Here is a 20587-nt window from a genome sequence, read left to right as displayed (position 1 = left end):
TACTAATCGAACTATTGATTCATTCAGCTTGAAAAATTTGGGTTTAGGAAATTAATACCCCATACTGTTAATTTCCTTAACAAACACTTTAAAGCTATTTCATCTTTACATCTAATTATTTTGATGCATATAATAAAGGAAGCACTTGGTGGTAGTCTGTACCGTACAGTCCATGCCACCCATGATCGAACGCTGTGGAGAAACGTCACATGTGGTCGCGATCCTCAACAGTGAGGGAACGATATAGAAGAAGATTTGGATACAAATAACGTTAGCAATACTTACGACCAGCTCCGAAAACTTGGCGTCCAGCTCATCTTCCGGGGGCATGGGATGCGTGGGGGTGACCGCTTGGAGGGCGAGACCTCCTTCGCCGCCCACCACGCAGTACGTGATCTCGGGCGGTTCGTCATTCTGGAACAATTAACACAACCTTGATTTTTTTTGTAATCCAGTTAAGTTGTGGCGGTAGCCATCACAGAACACAAGATATTTGACAGATGCCTGAATCTCGCTTACGACATTTTCAAGATAATCTTGCATATATACAAGTTCCGAAGAACAACATTCGGATACACGTCATTACGGATCCTCCCGATCCACTTACGGTGCTTTTAGGTATCTCAAGCACCGGTCATCGTTCTCGTCGAACCCGTCGCGTCGCTTGCGACGAAGGGCGAGTACATTAACCTATAGACACAGCCCATTGAGTTTCTCGCCGGATCTTCTCAGTGGAACGCGTTTCCTATCCTATGGTAGATTTTGCGAAGCACGGCTCTTGCTAGGGTTTGTGTTAGCAACGTCGTTAGGTTTGAGCCCCGTGAGCTCGCCTACTCGTTCGGTAAAGCTGAAATAGCTTCTCAAGGCTATCAGCAAAGGTAGGGAAAAAAAAACAACATTCGGACCGTCGGCGTCGGTCTACCGAGCATAATCACCCGCTCGGTGGAAGATCTTTCCCTTCGTCGTTTAAGTCTTCCACAAAATAATTATAGATCAACGAAAATACTCCTTAGCTGACCCGAATTTGATCCCTACTATTATTTTCCCATCATTCGTATAGCAGTGACACAGTAAGCTCTTTCGCTAATCTCTTGTTCTGAGATTCCAAAGATTACTACGACCGACCTGCGTATTTCTGTAATGCAATCACGCGGTTCGGTTTGAATATTAGGTATTACATTGCATAAACTTTGACTTCGTGTATTACGGTAAATGGTTGAATTCAGGCACAAGATTTTTACGGATTAACCTTACTACATAACACTATAGTGGATCGTCAGCTTTTCTACTCATCCGTTCCAAGTTAATAACTAAAAGATTGACCAACAACAATGCTGACGATGATGATGATAACAGGATGAATTATAACTCAATGCCAAATTATTCTCTAATTTCTTTCATATCTTTATCGACGACATATGGAAGTTGGATAATTAGAATGCCCAACAAACACATATTGTAAGCTCATACAAATATATAACAAAATATCAAACACACACAACGATATGTTCCTACATAAGCCAATTTATTCATTTTACATAATTTCCGTCGACATTTCAATGTTAAGTATTCGAATAACACAAAATCAGAATATAAAATTGCATTATTTATACATTTATTCTCAAAGAATATAAATCATATTACGAATACACACCGGTTAAGGGAAGAGAAGTTATTTAAATTTTAAATAAAAACGAGCCAAGGCGGCGAGTTATTTCCTTACTTGTAAAAGATGAAGGCGAACGTTCCTTGCATCAGGAAATTGAACGAAGCAAAGCCATATCCGTCTTTAGATTTAAGACGGTAGGACAATATTGGTTTAAATCGAGCGGTCATACGTCGTTTTCTGTTGTCGTATTGGATCACGTAATGTAAACAATGCACCGGAACACATGCGCCGGCTTCTGCATTGTATATGTAACTGTAATTAAAGACATGGATCACCAGACTCAATGATTAGTTCTTTTGAATTTCTCTTTTACTACACTCGCGGGGCTTAACGTTATCGCGACTTAAGTACTCGTCTAGGTAAATTGTGTTCTTGCACTGTGAGCTGACACCATCGTCTATTTCTGCCGCGAATCGGTCTAATTTTTTTTTATTGCTTAGATGGGTGGACGAGCTCACAGCCCACCTGGTGTTAAGTGGTTACTGGAGCTCATACACTACAATGTAAATGCGCCACCCACCTTGAGATATAAGTTCTAAGGTCTCAGTATATTTGTAACGGCTACCCCACCCTTCAAGCCGAAACGCATTACTGCTTCAAGGCAGAAATAGGCGGTGATTGCAGAACCAATTGTTCCAATACAGTTGAAACACCGATTCTAATCTCAAGGTGACTGGTGGTGACACTTACTGTTTGATACTTAACAATTCAACACACCAGGCAAGTAAGGATTACCACTATACATGTATTTACACTCTATAGCAGAAAATGCGTGTTAAGTTTCAATAACCAAGCTGAGGATCGAAGGTATCGCCTTTAATGTCCGTAATGTAATTCTTAATCAAAGATTTATTTCACACGACTCGACTTTTTTATTTTTATATTAAATGTGCACAACATTAATTAAATTCACAAAAAACTGACTCTTTTTATTTCTTAATTAAGCAATCCAACATACGTAGTACTTGCATTAAGATTGTAGACAATTAAATCAAATAGCTTCCATTTCGGTACAAAGTTAGATCTTAAAATCTCGACTGCCATTCAAAAAACGTTCACACTCGCATCCACATTAATTTCCGCAAACTTTCGACTGTGGGAAAATATTTAAAATCAACACAATGAACGTGGACAAAAACTTAATCTCATTTCCGTCAAATAACGCGCATAACTTTCATTTTATTATCTCCGAAATATCGTGATGAAAGTCCTTTACACAATTCCTTAATTCTAAATCATTACTGAAAAAAGTTCTTTACCACAAACTTAATGTAGCATGTACTTGTTTCCAAAAACACAAAAATGCACTTTAATGCGTTGCAACAAAAGTTCCATTCATATAAAACAGCGTTTAATGTTGATAGTGATAACAGCGATCCATGTTTGACAATCTTTACGAGCGCTCAGTGCAAAATGATAAACATCATACATACATCACACTTACGATTGTACATAAATGTATGAGTCAATGTTGACCTTTCGTCGGCGCCTGTGGAATATATATATACATATTTCTTTGGCTGTGACTGTAGAACTCATTGAATGGAACTCGAGCAGGGCTGACACATGAATTACGGATGAAATGAAAAATGATGACACACAGTCCAAAAATTCGTGACCTTTTTAACAAGACAAGATCAGGGCTGAGACAGTTCAAAAGTTCTTTGTTTTCAAAGGTATGACGCACTGTATACAATACAGTTTTATTGGGGAAGCAACTTTTTTTTTTATGGAAGTGATTTTTTGATAATTGTATTGCTTAGTTGTTTCAAATATAACATAAGTATCTGTATACTAATGTATGTAATGTGACACTGAATAAAATAACTGAAATAGTTTTAGTCATCGGATCGAATAAGGCTAGAATGAAGAATTCGGAAAAAATAGACATCCGCGACAACAGCAATAACTTCAGCCAGATCCGTAACGCCAAATATCCGTCATTAGGAAACCAATAGGAAGGAAATTGGGGACCGACGCGGTCACTAATAATATATTTAATCCTGGCCCTATCACGAAACTTTACTACTTTACATATACTTTAGATAGTATATTCATGACTTATGAATTTTTTTAAAAATATTTACTCGAGGCTTAAGAAAATTTATCTCTAATTCACTTTAGGCTGTGACATTAGGCATATTGTAACTATCTTGACTTCGAAAACACCTTCTCTACCCTCTATAACACCCAATATATTATGACTGTACCATCAACAATTATTTTCTTCTTCATAAATTTCCGATAGGTGTTTTATCAATTTTATTATTATCATTACTCACACAGTAAATTGATTCTAAAACCTGTTTCAACAATCGAAAGACTTCACAATGTTAAAGAAGATTCCAATTTTACGAAAAAAAGCACGTGGTCGTAACAATTAACTTTAACCAAAAATTATAAACCACTTTTTTACATTTAGTCGTGGAATAAGGCAACAACAAATATAATTTATCAAAATGATGTTGATGTTTGTGCAAACATAGTTACGAGGTCACGAACAGAGACGCAAATATTTACCGAGTCGATGAGAACAATAGACTTTATGTGTGCATTGTAATTATGAATGAACTATTCCATTAAATGGATGAAAATGAGATTAAATACCTAAAGACATCTAGTGATGTTGATACATAATACCGTTATCACATTAAATTACGAACTGCTGAGATAGATAGTAAACAATACCTTAAACCTCAAAATAAAAGACTAGCAGTAATAATTTTACTAAGCTGCTATAATAAAACAAATTTGTTTTATCGGTATGTTGACTGAATGTTTTTGTTCTCAAAAGAGCTAAACACGAACAAATCCGATTGTCGAACAAAAATCAAATCTGCTCAGAAATAAGAAATTAAAATCAAGAAAAAAAAAATTTGAATGCGAGTCAAAGAATACACCATAGTGATTAATGACGTCAAAGTTTATGTGCGCCATGTAAATACGGAACGAAATAAAAAGGACAACAGTGTCCCTTTATAATCAAATCTCATACAGAAGGAATAACAAGCTACCTCAACGAGTTAATCAAAATTTCATACCAATACTTCTCGTTTCATTAAATAAAAATATCGTGAACCCGGGGTATTTTTAAGCAGAGACAGTAGACTGACTGAACACTGCAGACGAGAACGTGGTCTTCCGTTTTAATTGATTTGCGCTGGCAGTACTACAAAAAGCTTATGATTAATATAAAATTTCGATGGTGATTTAGATGTAATCGTGTATCGAATCAATTAGCATTACCAGTTGCCTTCTTTGTTGTGAAACTAAACCTACTAAAAATAGGCGACGAAACTATTATTGGAACGAAGTTCCTTACGGCAGGCTTGGAGGAGATAGGGATTTTGCTGCGCGACCGAACTGAAAAAAATGTGATAGTAAAACCCTTAAGAAAAAGTCCGTGGAATAAGGCCTTGTTTTCCGCACAGAGATATTTCACCGCGCGATTTTTTTCTCGTAATTCTTTTTTTCTTTTTCTTATATGGAACTTCGTTCCTATCCGGTGTCCCACGACACCACACATCTTTTATACTTCAGTTAATTCTTTATCAAGATATTGCTGCCAAAGATACAATAAAGAGTTTAAAAGTTTACTTTTCCCATAGAATTACACTCTACATTTACCTCAAGATTGAAACGCGGCGTACACGTAATACAAACACCCACTTTGGAAAGTTACAGTAATTAATAGCCGGTAGATAAGCTTGGTGCGTAGAACAATTAACAAAAAAACACATACACACACAGAAATCTTTTAGAAATACGAACATCAAACAGAATTTACTAACCAAATCAAAAAGCAAATCATAAGCAGAAAAAAGAAGACTTGAACAAACTTCGAACGCACGAGGCCGTTTCTTTTAAAGCATGAAATTTCAATCATAATTAAAGAGCCTAATAAATAACCTTTCAACCCTCGCAAGGAACGAGACTACTGAAAGTATTTCAGTCGATGACTTCATCGACCGTCCGGCCAGAACGATTTATTTACGATCTCTAAGGAACCGTTTCCAGTTAGTAACTTTAACGAGGCGAAGTTAGTATGAAATATGAAACGTGAAATTACAACAGACCTTTTTTTTTAAATATCACAAAATTTATCAACTAATTTGAATGATTTATTTGTATTAACCATCCAAGCCGCGTGTACTACCAACATAACATGTGTACCTTTCCTAAGTGGCAGAAGTAAAACCTTGAATAGTATTATTTTTCATTCTCTCAGATGCTAATACATTAGGCATATTCATGCAGATGTATGTCTGTCTCCTTTTAGTGTCGCTTTTTCGTTTCGTTGAATTCGCAGCGGCACCAAAAAACACTCCACAAATTATTTTTCCATAAATTTAACCATAACTTGATCGGGAATATTGGTAAAACGTGAAAGCAGGATAAGCACGAAGTGTTAATAAGGTTGTGCATTGTAGACTTTTTCTTTTAACACTATTACTTTATCGATTATTTTTAAGCTTCATAAAACTCCAAAATTGTTCCTACCAAACACAAGACATGTACGATACAAAACTACTTACATTTTGTTTCGCATTAGAACATTTTCGTTTGATTGATAAACCGATCTTCTTTCTTTTGATCGATGAACTCATTTTTTAAAGAGAACACGGCACGCAATTGTATTTTCGACGTTTTTAAATCTGAAATATCGACACAAACATTACACTTCAACAAATACACATTCTATTAACCGACGCAACTGATCCGAATTGAATCTTGACATCTAGACACCCTCCGTGACCGCACAGCTTATCGACTTTTGACAGTATTCAGAATGTATTTGTCGTGCACTCCACAATAACTCACAATCAATACGAAGACATCTCCCGTCTCGTTAGTAATAACTTCCCGTCTACTCATTGACGTTCGTTCGTCTCGCTCTAATTGTAATAATGAGTTAATTGTTTTAAGTACGTGTTTTGACAGTGCTTCGATAATAATTATCATTTGAGATGCTTGAAGAGGTGCTTCAGGCGTTCTTAGTGGATTCGGCCTTTTTAGTGGATTTCTTCCATAGAAAACTGAACAAATTGTGGAATTATGACAACGTTGCACAAAAATTATCTAAGTATATTTTAAAAAGTCATTTACTTTAGAATTTCATATAATATAATTATATCATTTCCGAATTATCCTGCACTAACACCTTACCAAATACACCCACTGTGGCGATGCCTGTCATGGAAAAAAAAATATTGGGGCAGATACCTGAATCTCGGTCGATGGCACTATACGGCGCGCCCGTATGGTGCCACGCCCTGACCCGCCAGAACGTCGCCGCGCTGCGACGTCCGCAGCGCGCGATCGCGGTCAGGGCGATCCGAGGATACCGCACCGTCTCCTTCGAGGCGGCGTGTTTGCTCGCCGGGGCGCCACCCTGGGACCTGGAGGCGGAGGCGCTCGCTGCCGATTACCGGTGGCGTAGCGACCTTCGTTCTAGGGGGGAAGGGCGCCCCGGCGAAGGAGTAGTTCGAGCGCGGAGGCTCCAATCTCGGCGGTCCGTGCTGGAGGCGTGGTCTCGCCGCTTGGCGGACCCGTCGGCCAGCCTCCGTACCGTCGAGGCGGTCCGCCCGGTTCTCGCGGACTGGGTGGGCCGCGACCGCGGATGCCTCACCTTCCGGCTGACGCAAATGTTGACCGGCCATGGTTGTTTTGGCCGGTATCTTTTCAAAATAGCCGGAAGGGAACCGACGGCGCAGTGCCACCACTGCGCGGACCGCGACGAGGAAGACACAGCGGAACACACGCTGGCGCGTTGCTCTGGATTTGACGAGCAACGCGCCGCCCTCGTCGCGGTCATTGGAGAGGACCTCTCGCTGCCGCGCGTCGTGGCTACGATGCTCGGCAGCGACGCGTCCTGGAAGGCGATGCTCGACTTCTGCGAGTCCACCATCTCGCAGAAGGAGGCGGCGGAGCGAGAGAGGGAGAGCTCTTCCCTTTCCGCACCGATCCGTCGCCGTCGAGCCGGGGGCCGGAGGCGGGAATACGCCCGTACGTCCCGGCCCCTGTAGGTGGCGGCCTCCCCCCGGTGAAGGTCAAGGGGCGACCTGAGGGGGTGAGGCCGCGCGGCGCGCTACCAGCACTCTAGCGCGCTGCCGTGGAGTGAATAGAGCGACCGGTCGACGGTGTATCGCGTCCCGACCCGGCAGGCTGGTTCTGGTCCAGCGGGGTATTCCGGGACACCAGCGGCACCGTCTGGGCGGCCCGACGGGCTGCCGTACCGAGACGGCCGACGTGTCAGAGCCTTCGATTCGCCTCGAAGGCTCCGTCGGCTGGGCGTCCTTGGGGTGAGCCGCGCCGTCTGGTTGTAGTGTTGACCGCGGTAGCCCCCCTACCTCATCCGGGTTCTGACCTCGGAGGGGATCGGACGTCGGGTGTAAGAGTGCAGAGGAGTCGTTTAGTGGGTGGGCTCTAAAATCCTTGGGCCCGCGGTCTGCTCACAACACCATGCAGATCGTTGAGTCTCACATACCCCGCGCGCCCCTTTTGCGCGGGGACCTCGTAGGAGGTTCGGCCCTCTACCCGAAAAAAAAAAAAAAAAAAAAGATACCTGAATCTAATATTCTCAAGAAAGGTTTGCATCGCAAATTCAGAACAAATAACCTTCGAACCGTGTCGGTCTATCGAACTTTTTCACTCGCCTGATAGATCTTCCCTTTTTCGTTTTTTTTTTTTTTTTTTTATTGCTTATATGTGTGGACGAGCTCACAGCCCACTTGGTGTTAAGTGGTTACTGGAGCCCATAGACATCTACAACGTAAATGCGCCACACACCTTGAGATATAGTTCTAAGGTCTCAGTATAGTCACAACGGCTGCCCCACCCTTCAAACCGAAACGCATTACTGCTTCACGGCAGAAATAGGCGGGGCGGTGGTACCTACCCGTGCGGACTCACAAGAGGTCCTACCACCAGTAATTACGCAAATTATAATTTTGCGGGTTTGATTTTTATTGCACGATGTTATTCCTTCACCGTGGAAGTCAATCGTGAACATTTGTTGAGTACGTATTTCATTAGAAAAATTGGTACCCGCCTGCGGGATTTGAACACCGGTGCATCGCTAGATACGAATGCACCGGACATCTTATCCTTTAGGCCACGACGTTTCCCCCAAACCGGTGACACCGACGTGATATTCGATAGCATATCCCCCAAGTTTACTAAAGAATAAATTTCCTTGGGAACACTATACAATATACATCCCAGTATTAGCTGTGTAATATGATAATAAGACAGTATAGGGGTGCGGATATGTTGGCATATTTATTGAATTTGAATTACTTAAGAAATTATTCCACATTAAAAAGTTTAAAACAATATCCCAAAACACAAAGACGCATTGAGGTGTCTATGTACCTCGCGAAATTGCTAAAACGCCTGCTTAACAACGAAAAACACATTATAGATATATTTATAAAACAGGAGCTAACAATTTAATAACCAAAAGCAAGCGACTGGGAGGATTTTATTTTCATGTTTATTCCGACATAAAATCTCTCAACAACGAGCCACTAACACTGCTGGGTGACTGATATAAGCATTATAATATTATTTTAAATCCTATTCATAGATATGTAGCAATAATAGATCCTTGGAGTAAGCACAATCGTTATAATCTACATTCAGATCGATTTCAAGTTAAAATAAAAATTATAAATTAGGTACAATCTGACCTTTCTCGTGTAACATTTCGATTGCAGGCAACGGTTGCCACATGCCTATTGTAATATTTACCGTTATTAATGAACCGTATTCTATGGTGGTATTCAAAATGTTAGATATTTTATTTAACAAGTTTGCTTGGATTATTAATGAAATTACAATCTACAAATTCACGAAAAGTCGTATACAATGTGCGCGACTGAAGTAAATGGCCAGTGAAAATACGTGATTTAAGTCAAACATCCCACTAATACTTTTATAATGCGAAGTTTGTGAGGATAGATATAACTATGTTACTCTTTCAGAAAAAAAACTGGACGGCTTTTAATGAACCTTCGCAATAGCTTATAAATCAGAATAGCAATAACTTATAATAAAATACAATTATGGTACGACCAATGGCTAACGAGTTCTTCCAAGAAATTAATTTAGAGATTTAATTTTCAACACAATTAATGATCGCGATATTGCAGTGTTACAGGATTTCACTAGTTTCCTAATAACGCTACAGAATAGTACATATTTGGCACAATTTTCGTCACTCGTTTACATAATTAAAATTATCACAGTTTAAACTCGCTTTTTTTTATTGTCGTCACCACGTAACTTGAGACGCATCCGAAACTGAAAGTAACAAAAGACTATTAAGGTAGTTTTAATAGCTCTACAGTATACGCGGACATCGCTAATAAAGTAAAAAAAAAGTGAGCCGTCACTAGACGCGTGGCAGATGTGAAACATCGACATTATTTTGTAAAAGTAATATGCAGAAAAGAACAGATTGTGATAGGAACTAAATATGTCATAATGATAAAATAAAATATTACGAAAAAATAATGTGTTTTCAAGTAAAACACAGGTTATGTGTACTGTAGTAAACAACACTGTATACACTACGGAGTATACACTATAGGTATCCGAGCTCAGTGTAGCGAGAGAGATGGCTTAACGCCGGATCGAGTGGGAGAGAATCGCATAGTCGATTGCGCATGGCGACGCGTCGCCACGACATGCGTCGCCACGCCAGAAATCGGTTTTACGTGCGGCTATAGATGTTTCACATCAAAAACCAGAAATATCTTATGAGGCCTTTGTCAAATACATCCTTGTTCAGACAGCCGTTTCCCAAATCGAATACCTGCAATATTTATTTATATATTCACGGGAACACTGTGAAAGTGTCACATGAACCTGATACGCAGCTCGTGATCCGATACAAGGGGCTAGTGTTACTTGCACGATACATTTGATATTATGTTCTGGAACAATTCATATGAACTAGTTCGTGGTTGTTCTTGATGTTTCTTTGAGATTAATAATTTTAAGTCCGCCTATTGTTAGTTCTTTGATCCGTCTTGTTTATCACAATTTATTTACAATTTTATTGATATCGAGGTGTTTTTGAGTAAACCATTACAAAACTCGTTCTGAAAATGCTCAGTCAAGCATCTAACAGTTTCAAATCTATATTTATATTGGCATGATCAACTCATCTGACAAATTTGTGATGTATGTATGTGTGTCCACAATAGCAGAACCTTTGACGCTTAACTTGGTTTTCTTAACGTAGCTGAGTAATCTCATCTCCCGAATCAACAAATTTCGCTACTGGCCGATTTATTTAGAAGGACAACACACGTCATCTCATCTTGGCCTCGATAGTCCTCAATGCTGAGGATCATGGCCTCCTTTAATAACTTTCTTCTTGATTATCCTGTGCCACCACTGCTTATCATCAGCTATGGGGATATTAACGTGTTGAGAGTGGAGGGTATCTGGTCCGAGCAGCGCATTGAACTATTGCCTCTGGGCCTTCTTCAACACTCGTCATAACATTATCCAAAAGAGACTGTTGAACTTAAAATTTCATCCAAGCTTCATATCGACGGTTCAGTCGTGTGCTGCCTAGATTCCGTTTTATTAATTATCGAGATTCACACTTATCATCCCATATTATTTTAGAAGTTTATATTTAATCTATACTAATATATAAATCTACAGTGGTTTTTACGGATGTTCCATTATAACTACTGAACCATGCATCAGATTGACTTAAAACTTGGTATCCCTGTAAAAAATACATGTACTTAATGGATAGGCTAATATTGGTATAAGTGTTGGACTCCCTAATGATAATGACAATAAATAATAATGTTAATTTTAAATGCCCAGCGAAGCGGGCGAGTACGGCTAGTTACTTATATTATGAATAGGGTAGTTTGTGTAAAAAATTTCAAACATAGTAGTGTAAGAATCCATTAGTTTTGTACATCAGAGAATCAAATTACCTGTAAACAAGGACAGAGCGGCCACCTCCGTCTTAGCGCATGCGGCATCTTCTTCCTTGGCGGGTCAGGCTCGGTAGGTGGGTCGCCACATGCCCAACGCACCAGACGCGTCCGGGCCGCCTCCACCGCCTCCACACCGCGGGACCACGACGGCAGACCCTGGGAAAGAAAACAATACTATGAAAAAATATGTTACGTTACGGACGTTTTTTCCCGGTTAGGGTGGGAAAAAAACCCCTCCGCATCGTCCCATAAGGAACTTCGTTCCAAAATTGTTCGACTTTTCTCTCTTTATCTTTGCAGTTTACACATTCACAATACATGTTTTTTGTAGTAAGCTTTTGAATTAACTTGTTGGTCAACAATTGAAGTTATTGACACAGACACAATACTGTTTATTGTTATACTGATTGTTTATTGAATCGAAAACAGAGAACCCTGATGATCTAATTGATGAATGTCTCACTGTTGATTGGATGTATTCTGTAAAATTCTTGTACCTAACTAAAATTACTTATTATGAAATAGCTTTAAAGATATGTAAACGAAATTCAATACGCAAATTGAACGCAATGCTTCAATCAATATAGTAGCCATGAAGCTCGCAAACAACACATGTTGCGAGATATTATAGAGTTATGAAAACACCTGACATTTCCATGCTACATTCCTCGTAATAGTTCAATTGATAGTTCCGTAACATGAATATTTTTAATGCAAACAAAGAAACGGTTTAAAATAAAAATAACTGTAAAATTTGATTTTTATTGTAAAGCTGATTTCAGACTACGCTATACTATAGTGCCATATAGTATAGCAGCCTATACTTAGCCAATAATATATAGTACAGTACAGTGTGAGTGAACGTGTCCATAACAATGTATGGTGCGCGATATTGTTGTGCTACGAGCTATATAATAATATGTAGAACAGGGATCGCAGCGCATAAAATAAAACTTCCACTGTTCCAAAATCTTCTGTTCTAATAATAATTAACACTTTTATTACTGAAAATGTAGAATAGGGATCGCAGTGCATAAAATAAAAGTTATACTATTCCAAAATCGTGTTATAATAATAATTAATAATTAACACTTTTATTACGTGTTGCTCATTTTTCAACCGTCTTCGCCATCTTCCAATTCTCTGTCATTTCATCTGTCATTCTCTTCTCCCTTTCTTTCCGTTTTCTCTCACTCACATCTTAACGTTTCGTTCCACTCTTTTCATACGTTCCGTTCTTACCAATCCTACATATATATACTATATGCTATTATATTATAGAGTAGCCTGAAAGCAGCTTAAACCAAAATACAATCCAACGAACAAAAACCGATGGGAACACAAACTCATATCCCAGCTGATGTTAAGTAGTTATCCTATACAAGTTATGTTTAGACCTAGAGAAATGAGGTCGATTTATCAATTACATTTTATAACGGCAATCCTTCTCTTCAAGCCAGAAGGCATGACGAAATGATTAGGATGGTAGTACCTCCGCGTTCCAACTCACAGCACGCCATTGTGCATATTTTATGTTATTCCTTCACTACAGGATTGATCGAAGACTACAGGAGTCATTTGAGAAAGCGTTTTAAGGATTTTTTTTATTGCTTAGTTGGGTAGACGAGCTCACAGCCCACTTGGTGTTAAGTGGTTACAGAAGCCCATATACATCTACAACGTAAATGCGCCACCCACCTTGAGACATAAGTTCTAAGTTCTCAGGTACAGTTACAACGGCTGCCCCACCTTTCAAACCGAAACGCATTACTGCTTCACCGCAGAAATAAGCAGGGTGGTGGTACCTACCCGCGCGGACTCTCAAGAGGTCCTACCACCAGTGAAAATGGTACATGTATATCATCTTAAAAATACTACTCGAATTAGATTCAAGGCATAGTCGCTTCACTCGATACCCGTTGGGTGTCTTGCCTGTTCGGTTATAGACGCCATACATACAATTTGCTTAATAAAAATAAGGTGGGGCGTGACAGCTACTCCTCTATAGACCTAATCTCTTAAAATCAGAGTTAAAACATGAACGACATTGTAGCGTCTTGAGGGTGAACCAACCGCTTAATACATAACGAATGAAAACAATAATACCTAATTATACACTTTACTTCATTCGTGTGTATCTCACGACCGATTACACTCATTTCTTTCGAATTAATTTCACTCTCGGAACAAAAACCCGAGATGGATGGCTTCCGTTACGTGAACGTTGCGTGTGTGGACGAATGCAAACTTATGTAACGTATGCGGCGCGTCCTTGACGTAAATGACCGCGTTTTCGATATAATTCACATATTTTACTATGGCCCGCAATTTCGCTTAGATAAAAAAATTTATTTTAAGCGAAAAACTTTTCGTATTCCTTCTTTTATGTAAACTAAATTAGGTAACCTGATATTTTTTCGGATCAGAACAAGTGCCTGAGAATTCAACTTTAAAAATATATTAGAATGAGAAGATTAAATCGCTCATTTAAAAACTTGTCGTATTTTCCACGGATTAAGAACGAATTAAGAAACTGATAAAAAATAATTTTAAATTTTAAGTAATTTCTTCTATATTGATTTTATTTTATATGTTTCAATTTATCAAAAGGCTGTTTTAAAATATAATGAAATTATTTAGGTCCAATTTATAGAGTTGTATTTTGTTATATGTATAATACTGAGTAAAATTACAACCCGTTGGTATACTTAATAATAATTGATAAATTAACAATTGGCGTAGATAGTAGAGTGTGCGATGGAGTATGTGAAGAACGTGAGCCGACATTTCCCACCCAAGGGACCTTTTGTGTAAGCAGGGTAGATGTAAAAATAGTCTAATCTGAATATATATATTTTTTGTTTTTTATCTAAGGCAAAACCAGAAACGCAGCTGTGCTGGTTAAGGCTTACAAACTTGACGAAAGATCGTCGATCGTGCTCAAGAAACAGCAGATAGAAATTGACAAAAATTTCAAATTGAAAAAGGTTTGTTCTCGTTACCATAAAGGTAACGTTCACGCAAACAAAAAAAGAAATATAAGTATGAAATCAACACACCCGTTTGTTCAAACGAAACAAAACCCAAACTATTGAGTAACACACGACTTACATTACAATATTAACCTTTTAATAGCTTAATGCAATTAACAACACCTTCAACTTGACATCTGCGATAGTTTTGAGAGGTAATTGACTTGTACGCTTGTCGGACAAACGTGTTCATGTAAATTATGATTCGTGATTACACACATCCATACGTTCAAATTACTTTCGTGATTTTGATACCAAACTAACAGACGAGGTGCGCCAAATTAAAAGCATTTATATTAAATGACACGTAAATTAAAAAATTAAACCATGTGGTACTTGTTTTCAGTTTTTCCGATACGTTCAGATTCGTGAATCTGTTTGTTAATAGTGATAGGAACGTCACTCAGGTTGAGGCTTTTTCCTGTCACGAAGTAATTAATCAATGCCATCGAGACTTCGAACTCAAGTCAACAACGTCATTAGTTAACCTTGAGCACGATTTGCTGGTGGTAGGACCTCTTGTGAGTTCGCACGAGTAGGTAACACCACCCCGCCCATTTCTACTGTGAAGCAGTAGTGCGTTTCGGTTTGAAGGGTGGGGCAGCCGTTGTAACTATACTGAGACCTTAGAACTTATATCTCAAGGTGGGTGGCGCATTTACGTTCTACACGTCTATGGGCTCCAGTAACCACTTAACATCAGGTGGACTGTGAGCTCGTCCACCCATCTAAGCAATACAAAAACGTTAATAGAATTTCGCCAAAAACCAAGCCTATTTTTGTACGTAACATTAAGCGCGTGTTAATTTAGCGCATCCATTGCCGCAAACCATGTGTTCTTCAATTAAGATGTCAAGATTGAAATGCGTTAGTGCGTCCCACGTGACAAGATCGCTCACGCACTCCAAGCAGATTAGAGGTTATTGTAACTGTATCGCTTAAATGTTGTTATTTTAACGGCACAAGCTCCCGTTTTAACTGACTTGCTGTATTTAATTATAGCTTTTAAATTGAAATTCAAATTCAAAATCATTTATTTCAACTTAGATGTCAGTATAACATACTTGTTGAATGTCAAAATATAAATAACAATGTTAACTCTACCACCAATTCCAAAAAAAGCCACAGTCCTGAGAAGAACCGGCGAAACAAACTCAGCAGGCTTTTTTTTAGTTTTATCTCAAATATTTACTTTTTTTTTTTTAAATAAGTAATAATATTTACAATAAAGGAAAAAACAAGTCAAAAAATACAATAAAAAATAATAATTTTAATAATGAAAAATGAAAAGGCCAGGAGCGAACACCTCATTCCTACGTAGTTCCATCTAGTAAATAATCCTTAACTTTATAATATGACATGTTGCACAAACGTTCCTTGATAGTTTTCTTAAATCTATGAACAGGTAGTAATTGATTTAATTCTGATGATAATAAATATCTCAAATATTTACATTAAGAAACAAGGCAGACTAAATAAATAGCTTCCGTTTTCAGAATATGAAATATTTATTAAGGTAATTAAAGTTTCAACGCAAGTTAAGGCCGTAAGTAGACCGACTTTAATATTTAGTTTAAAAGGAAGTGCAGAGCGAAAACCGAAAATACTTTATTTGTCAGTTGTACGTCTTTCCTCCAAGACCTACCCCATGGTAAGTGGCAACCATCAAAGCAATTTCTTGATAACTTATTAATATTATCCTGTTATTGGTCACTAGCGCCAAGCCAGTCTTTGTTTTTTTTAAAGTAGATGTGGATTTCCGTGGTCAATAACTACCAGGTATTAAGTGGTTACCTTTTTTTTTCTACCTAAGCTGGGAGCCTAGAGAGGCTATTTCAGCGTAACCTAAACTAGTAGGTGAGCTCACGGGGCTCAAACCTGACGACGTTGCTAACACGAACCCTAACAAGAGCCGTGCTTCGCAAAATCTACCACCGGATCGGAAACGCGACCCACTGAGAAGATCCGGCGAGAAATTCAGTGGGCTGTGTCTGAGGGTTAGCGGTAACCGAAGGCCACAAGCACCATGCAAACGCTGTCACCACTATAACCAACATTATGATATGAGATATCTCAATTACATTATAGTAGAAAGACTGTTCCACCCTTCAAACTGGAGTGCATGACTGCGTTTTTACTAATACCCATATAAATTCGCCCTAACACCAACAAGGATCGACTTCCACTACCGCACCATTGTCATGTAACCTAAATTGCGATGATCAACAAAACAGCCTCTTACAAATTGGGCAAAAAAAAAACTCACCACATCTTAAAGACATTGCAAGCGAACGCGACAGTGCATGCACCATTGTCGCTGTGAACTTTACTTAGGGCATTCAACTCGACCGTTCACGAAACATAATAATATAAACTTCTCAGATAAACTACGTTAATACGGAAAACCTATCTATATCTATACTAATATTATAAAGCTGAAGAGTTTGTTTGTTTGAACGCGCTAATCTCAGGAACTATTGATCCGATTTGAAAAATTCTTTCAGTGTTAGATATCGCGGAAGGCTATAGGCTATATAACATCACGCTAAGGCCAATACAAGCGAAGCACCAATAAAGAACGTTTCAAAATCGGGGCTTTTTTTCCCTTCTGAGAGCTTCCACTGCGTGCGCTGAAGAAACGGTTAGTTACGCTAAAATAGTGTATGACAGAATTGTGCCCCTTTAAAATTTCTAAAAAAAAGTCCGCGACACCATATGTCTATATGTTAAGGTTGGCTCACTATAACGTATTTAGGCTAACCAAATTTGTTCTAAAATAAAGCATTATTTGTGAACTATTCCACGCGGACGAGGTCGCGGGCAAAAGCTAGTAACCTATAGTTTAGAAACAAATTGTTTTTTTTAGAAACAAATTACTCCGTTTAGAAACAAATTACTCCGTTTTTATTTTTCCCTTCGAACCCTTCAAACCGAAACGCATTACTGCTTCACGGCTGAAATAGGCTAGGTGGTGGTACCTACCCGCGCGGACTCACAAGAGGTCCTACCACCAGTAATTACGCAAATTATAATTTTGCGGTTTTGATTTTTACTACAAGATGTTATTCCTTCACCGTGGAAGTCGATCGTGAACATGTCAGTTTGTAGTTTCATTGTAGTCGGTGTTCTAGTCATCGTATTATCGAGCTTTAAGCATCGAGGTCAAACAACACTGTAGCATCACGAACACAAGTGAAAATTTACTATTGAGAAGTGTAACAATGCAATGTATGTTTCGGGTTTGTGTGTGTGACCGTGAACGTTATGTGTGTCAGGAGGACGTCTTCGGTAGGACAGTCACGTAGGAAACCAACAGGATGTCAGGGTGAAAGTGAAAACGAGCATTTGAGAATTTTTGTATTAATCACTAGCGGCCCGCTCCGGCTCCGCTCGGGACTTTAGCAAAAACTTTAACGATATTTGACGTTGTTTTATTTTTTTAAATAAAAGAACACTATTTGCAGCATAACTGTAATAGTTAGACATACGAGTATGCTGTCGCGACACTTTTTGTAAATAATAATATGCTCTACGAAGTCGTAGTACATTATTTTATTCTATCATCAAAAGTTTTCGCAGGCCACGCGACGCAATGAATATTTTAGGTAATTTTTTCACACCTTTTACACCAGAATCCCTAATTTTTTTTCAAAAAAGATTATATATGGCCTATGGCACTCGGGAATAGTGTAGCTTCCAAACAGCGAAAGATTTTTTCAAATCGGTTCAGTAGTTTCGGAGCCTAATCAATACAAACAAACAAACAAATCTTTCCTCTTTATAATATTAAGTATAGAGTATAGATTTGTAAATCTCTGGAATGTTATTAGTGAAACCAAAAAACTTAGATCCGTGCTTATTGCCATTCTGTACAGGAGAAATAAGATAAGAAAATAAATGTCTAACCACATTCCTTTGCGTTGATCCTTAGCGAGAACTTTAGATAGACATCTTATACTTTTTTCCTTAAAGCTGCGACTTTCAACACATGAATACCATACTACCGAAAATAATATAGTACGTAAATTTTTTCTATAGAAAATTTACTTAATAAACTATATTAAGTCAACGTTTTCATAGCATAAGTACAAATAATATTAGATAGTTTAAGTTTTGTCGATTTACTAATACTAGTGGTGGCGCGGTAGTCGAAATTCGACTATAATTAATTTAAATTATAAACATTATTAGGCTCTATTGTAAAAAAAGACTATCATAGCCCTCTATAATAACAAACTACGCCAAGCTACACTAATAAATAATATTGAAGACAAACAATATCAATCAATTCTGAATTTGACGACAGACTTTAACAATAAACAAAAGAGTATATATGCGTGCGTGTGTATGTCAAATACATGGTAATGTGTGTAATATTTTTTATTGATTTAATGTATTTTTTATGTATAATAAAAAAAATATTAGTATTCTGCAATCCTTCTCTACATTCTCTATAAGTGTGGGAAATTTCATCTATCTATCTCTTAGGTTTATGGCGTAAGGAAATTTCATACTCCTCCGTCCGCGCAATTTTCGTAAAAAGTGATACAAAGTTTTTGCTTCACGTATTAATATATAGATAGATATTTACGTATAATAATTTAATTTAAATTACTGGCTGTCCGTGTGTATGTTCCGCACATTTTCAATGCGTTCTCGAAAACATCGGTACACACATTTCGTACTGGCACCACTCACTGACGCGAATTTGAACAATCTTTCGTTTTCTTTCAAGGCTCATGTTAGCGAGAGATCAAGGAACTTGCCGATTGCCTCGGATGCATCATTGTAATGTGCGCCCAAGCTTAAAAATCAAAATGAAAAGGTATGTTTTTATTTAAATTCAGATTATTATTATATGTATGTGTAATATATACTATATGCGCGTGTGTGTGTGTGTGTGTGTGTATTGGTATGTATATATATTGTTTTATATCTTGCAATATGTATATATTATTATATGTAATGTTTACTGTATGCACTAGGTTTGTGTTCCTAATTCTTCTTTCTTTTTGCGGGGCTACTGGAAGAGATTTCAACATGAAATAGGTAGTGCCCTTGTACTCTGTATCCTTATTGTCGTGTTTTTTCTAATAGCTGTGTGTACAAAATATATTAAATAAATAAAAATGAAACAAAATAAATGTTGAAAATAAAAGTAAATTGTAAAAAAAAAATCTATACATCCGTGATCGCATCGAAAATACTAGAACATTTGGTAAACAAGCAATAAATTGGTCAACACGTCGTCAACATTGAAAGCCGAACGGAGACGCGTAGCTGAATAATTCATTGGTTATGTACTCAATGTTTCATGTCGCACGCACAGGGGACTACCGGATGCAGAAGTGAACCATTTTATGTTTTATGCGCACGGTGTACTCGCTTCAAGCGATGCAACCATGTCGGTATAGGCAGGCAGGCATACTTGTTTTCTTTATGAAATACTTAACCGCAATTTTTATTTTTATTTTTTATTGCTTAGATGGACGGACGAGCTCACAGCCCACTTGGTGTTAAGTGGTTACTGGAGCCCATAGACATCTACAACGTAAATGCGCCACCCACCTCGAGATATAAGTTGTAAGGTCTCAGTATAGTTACAACAGCTACCCCACCCTTCGAACCGAAACGCATTACTGCTTCAAGGCGGAAATAGGCGGGGTGGTGGTGCCCACCCGTGCGGACTCACAAGAGGTCCTACCACCAGTAATACTGAACGGCAATTCAGAAAACTCTTTCACCAACTATCGTATATTAAAATTAAATCAGTAGAACTTCCGTAATTCCCGGTGGTAGGGTAGAACGCCCTTCCTACACGAGTGGGTGCCACAATCCTGGCAATTTATGTTACGATGCAATCATACAACCGATACACAATCCACCTAAGGTTCGATCTCGTGTCTTACGATACT

General features: G+C 38.4%; 1 protein-coding gene across 3 annotated transcripts in view; it reads right to left on the bottom strand.

The window, feature by feature from the left end:
- Window positions 1-20587, bottom strand: part of DAAM (disheveled-associated activator of morphogenesis-like protein) — an 88874-nt gene that overhangs the window by 35348 nt on the left and 32939 nt on the right. For all 3 annotated transcript variants that reach the window (XM_028176077.2, XM_028176078.2, XM_089734789.1), the window contains 2 exons: window positions 11638-11796; window positions 286-414 (listed from right to left, as the gene is read on the bottom strand). In XM_028176077.2, the coding sequence (XP_028031878.2) occupies window positions 286-414; window positions 11638-11796 (288 nt within the window). The remainder of the gene's footprint in view (window positions 1-285; window positions 415-11637; window positions 11797-20587) is intronic.

The sequence above is a fragment of the Bombyx mandarina genome, chromosome 18 (genome assembly GCF_030267445.1).
Source record: "Bombyx mandarina strain Sakado chromosome 18, ASM3026744v2".
In the NCBI taxonomy this organism is placed as follows: domain Eukaryota; kingdom Metazoa; phylum Arthropoda; class Insecta; order Lepidoptera; family Bombycidae; genus Bombyx; species Bombyx mandarina.
Note: the sequence above shows the minus strand (reverse complement) of the source record. Positions and strands in the feature narration are given on the sequence as shown.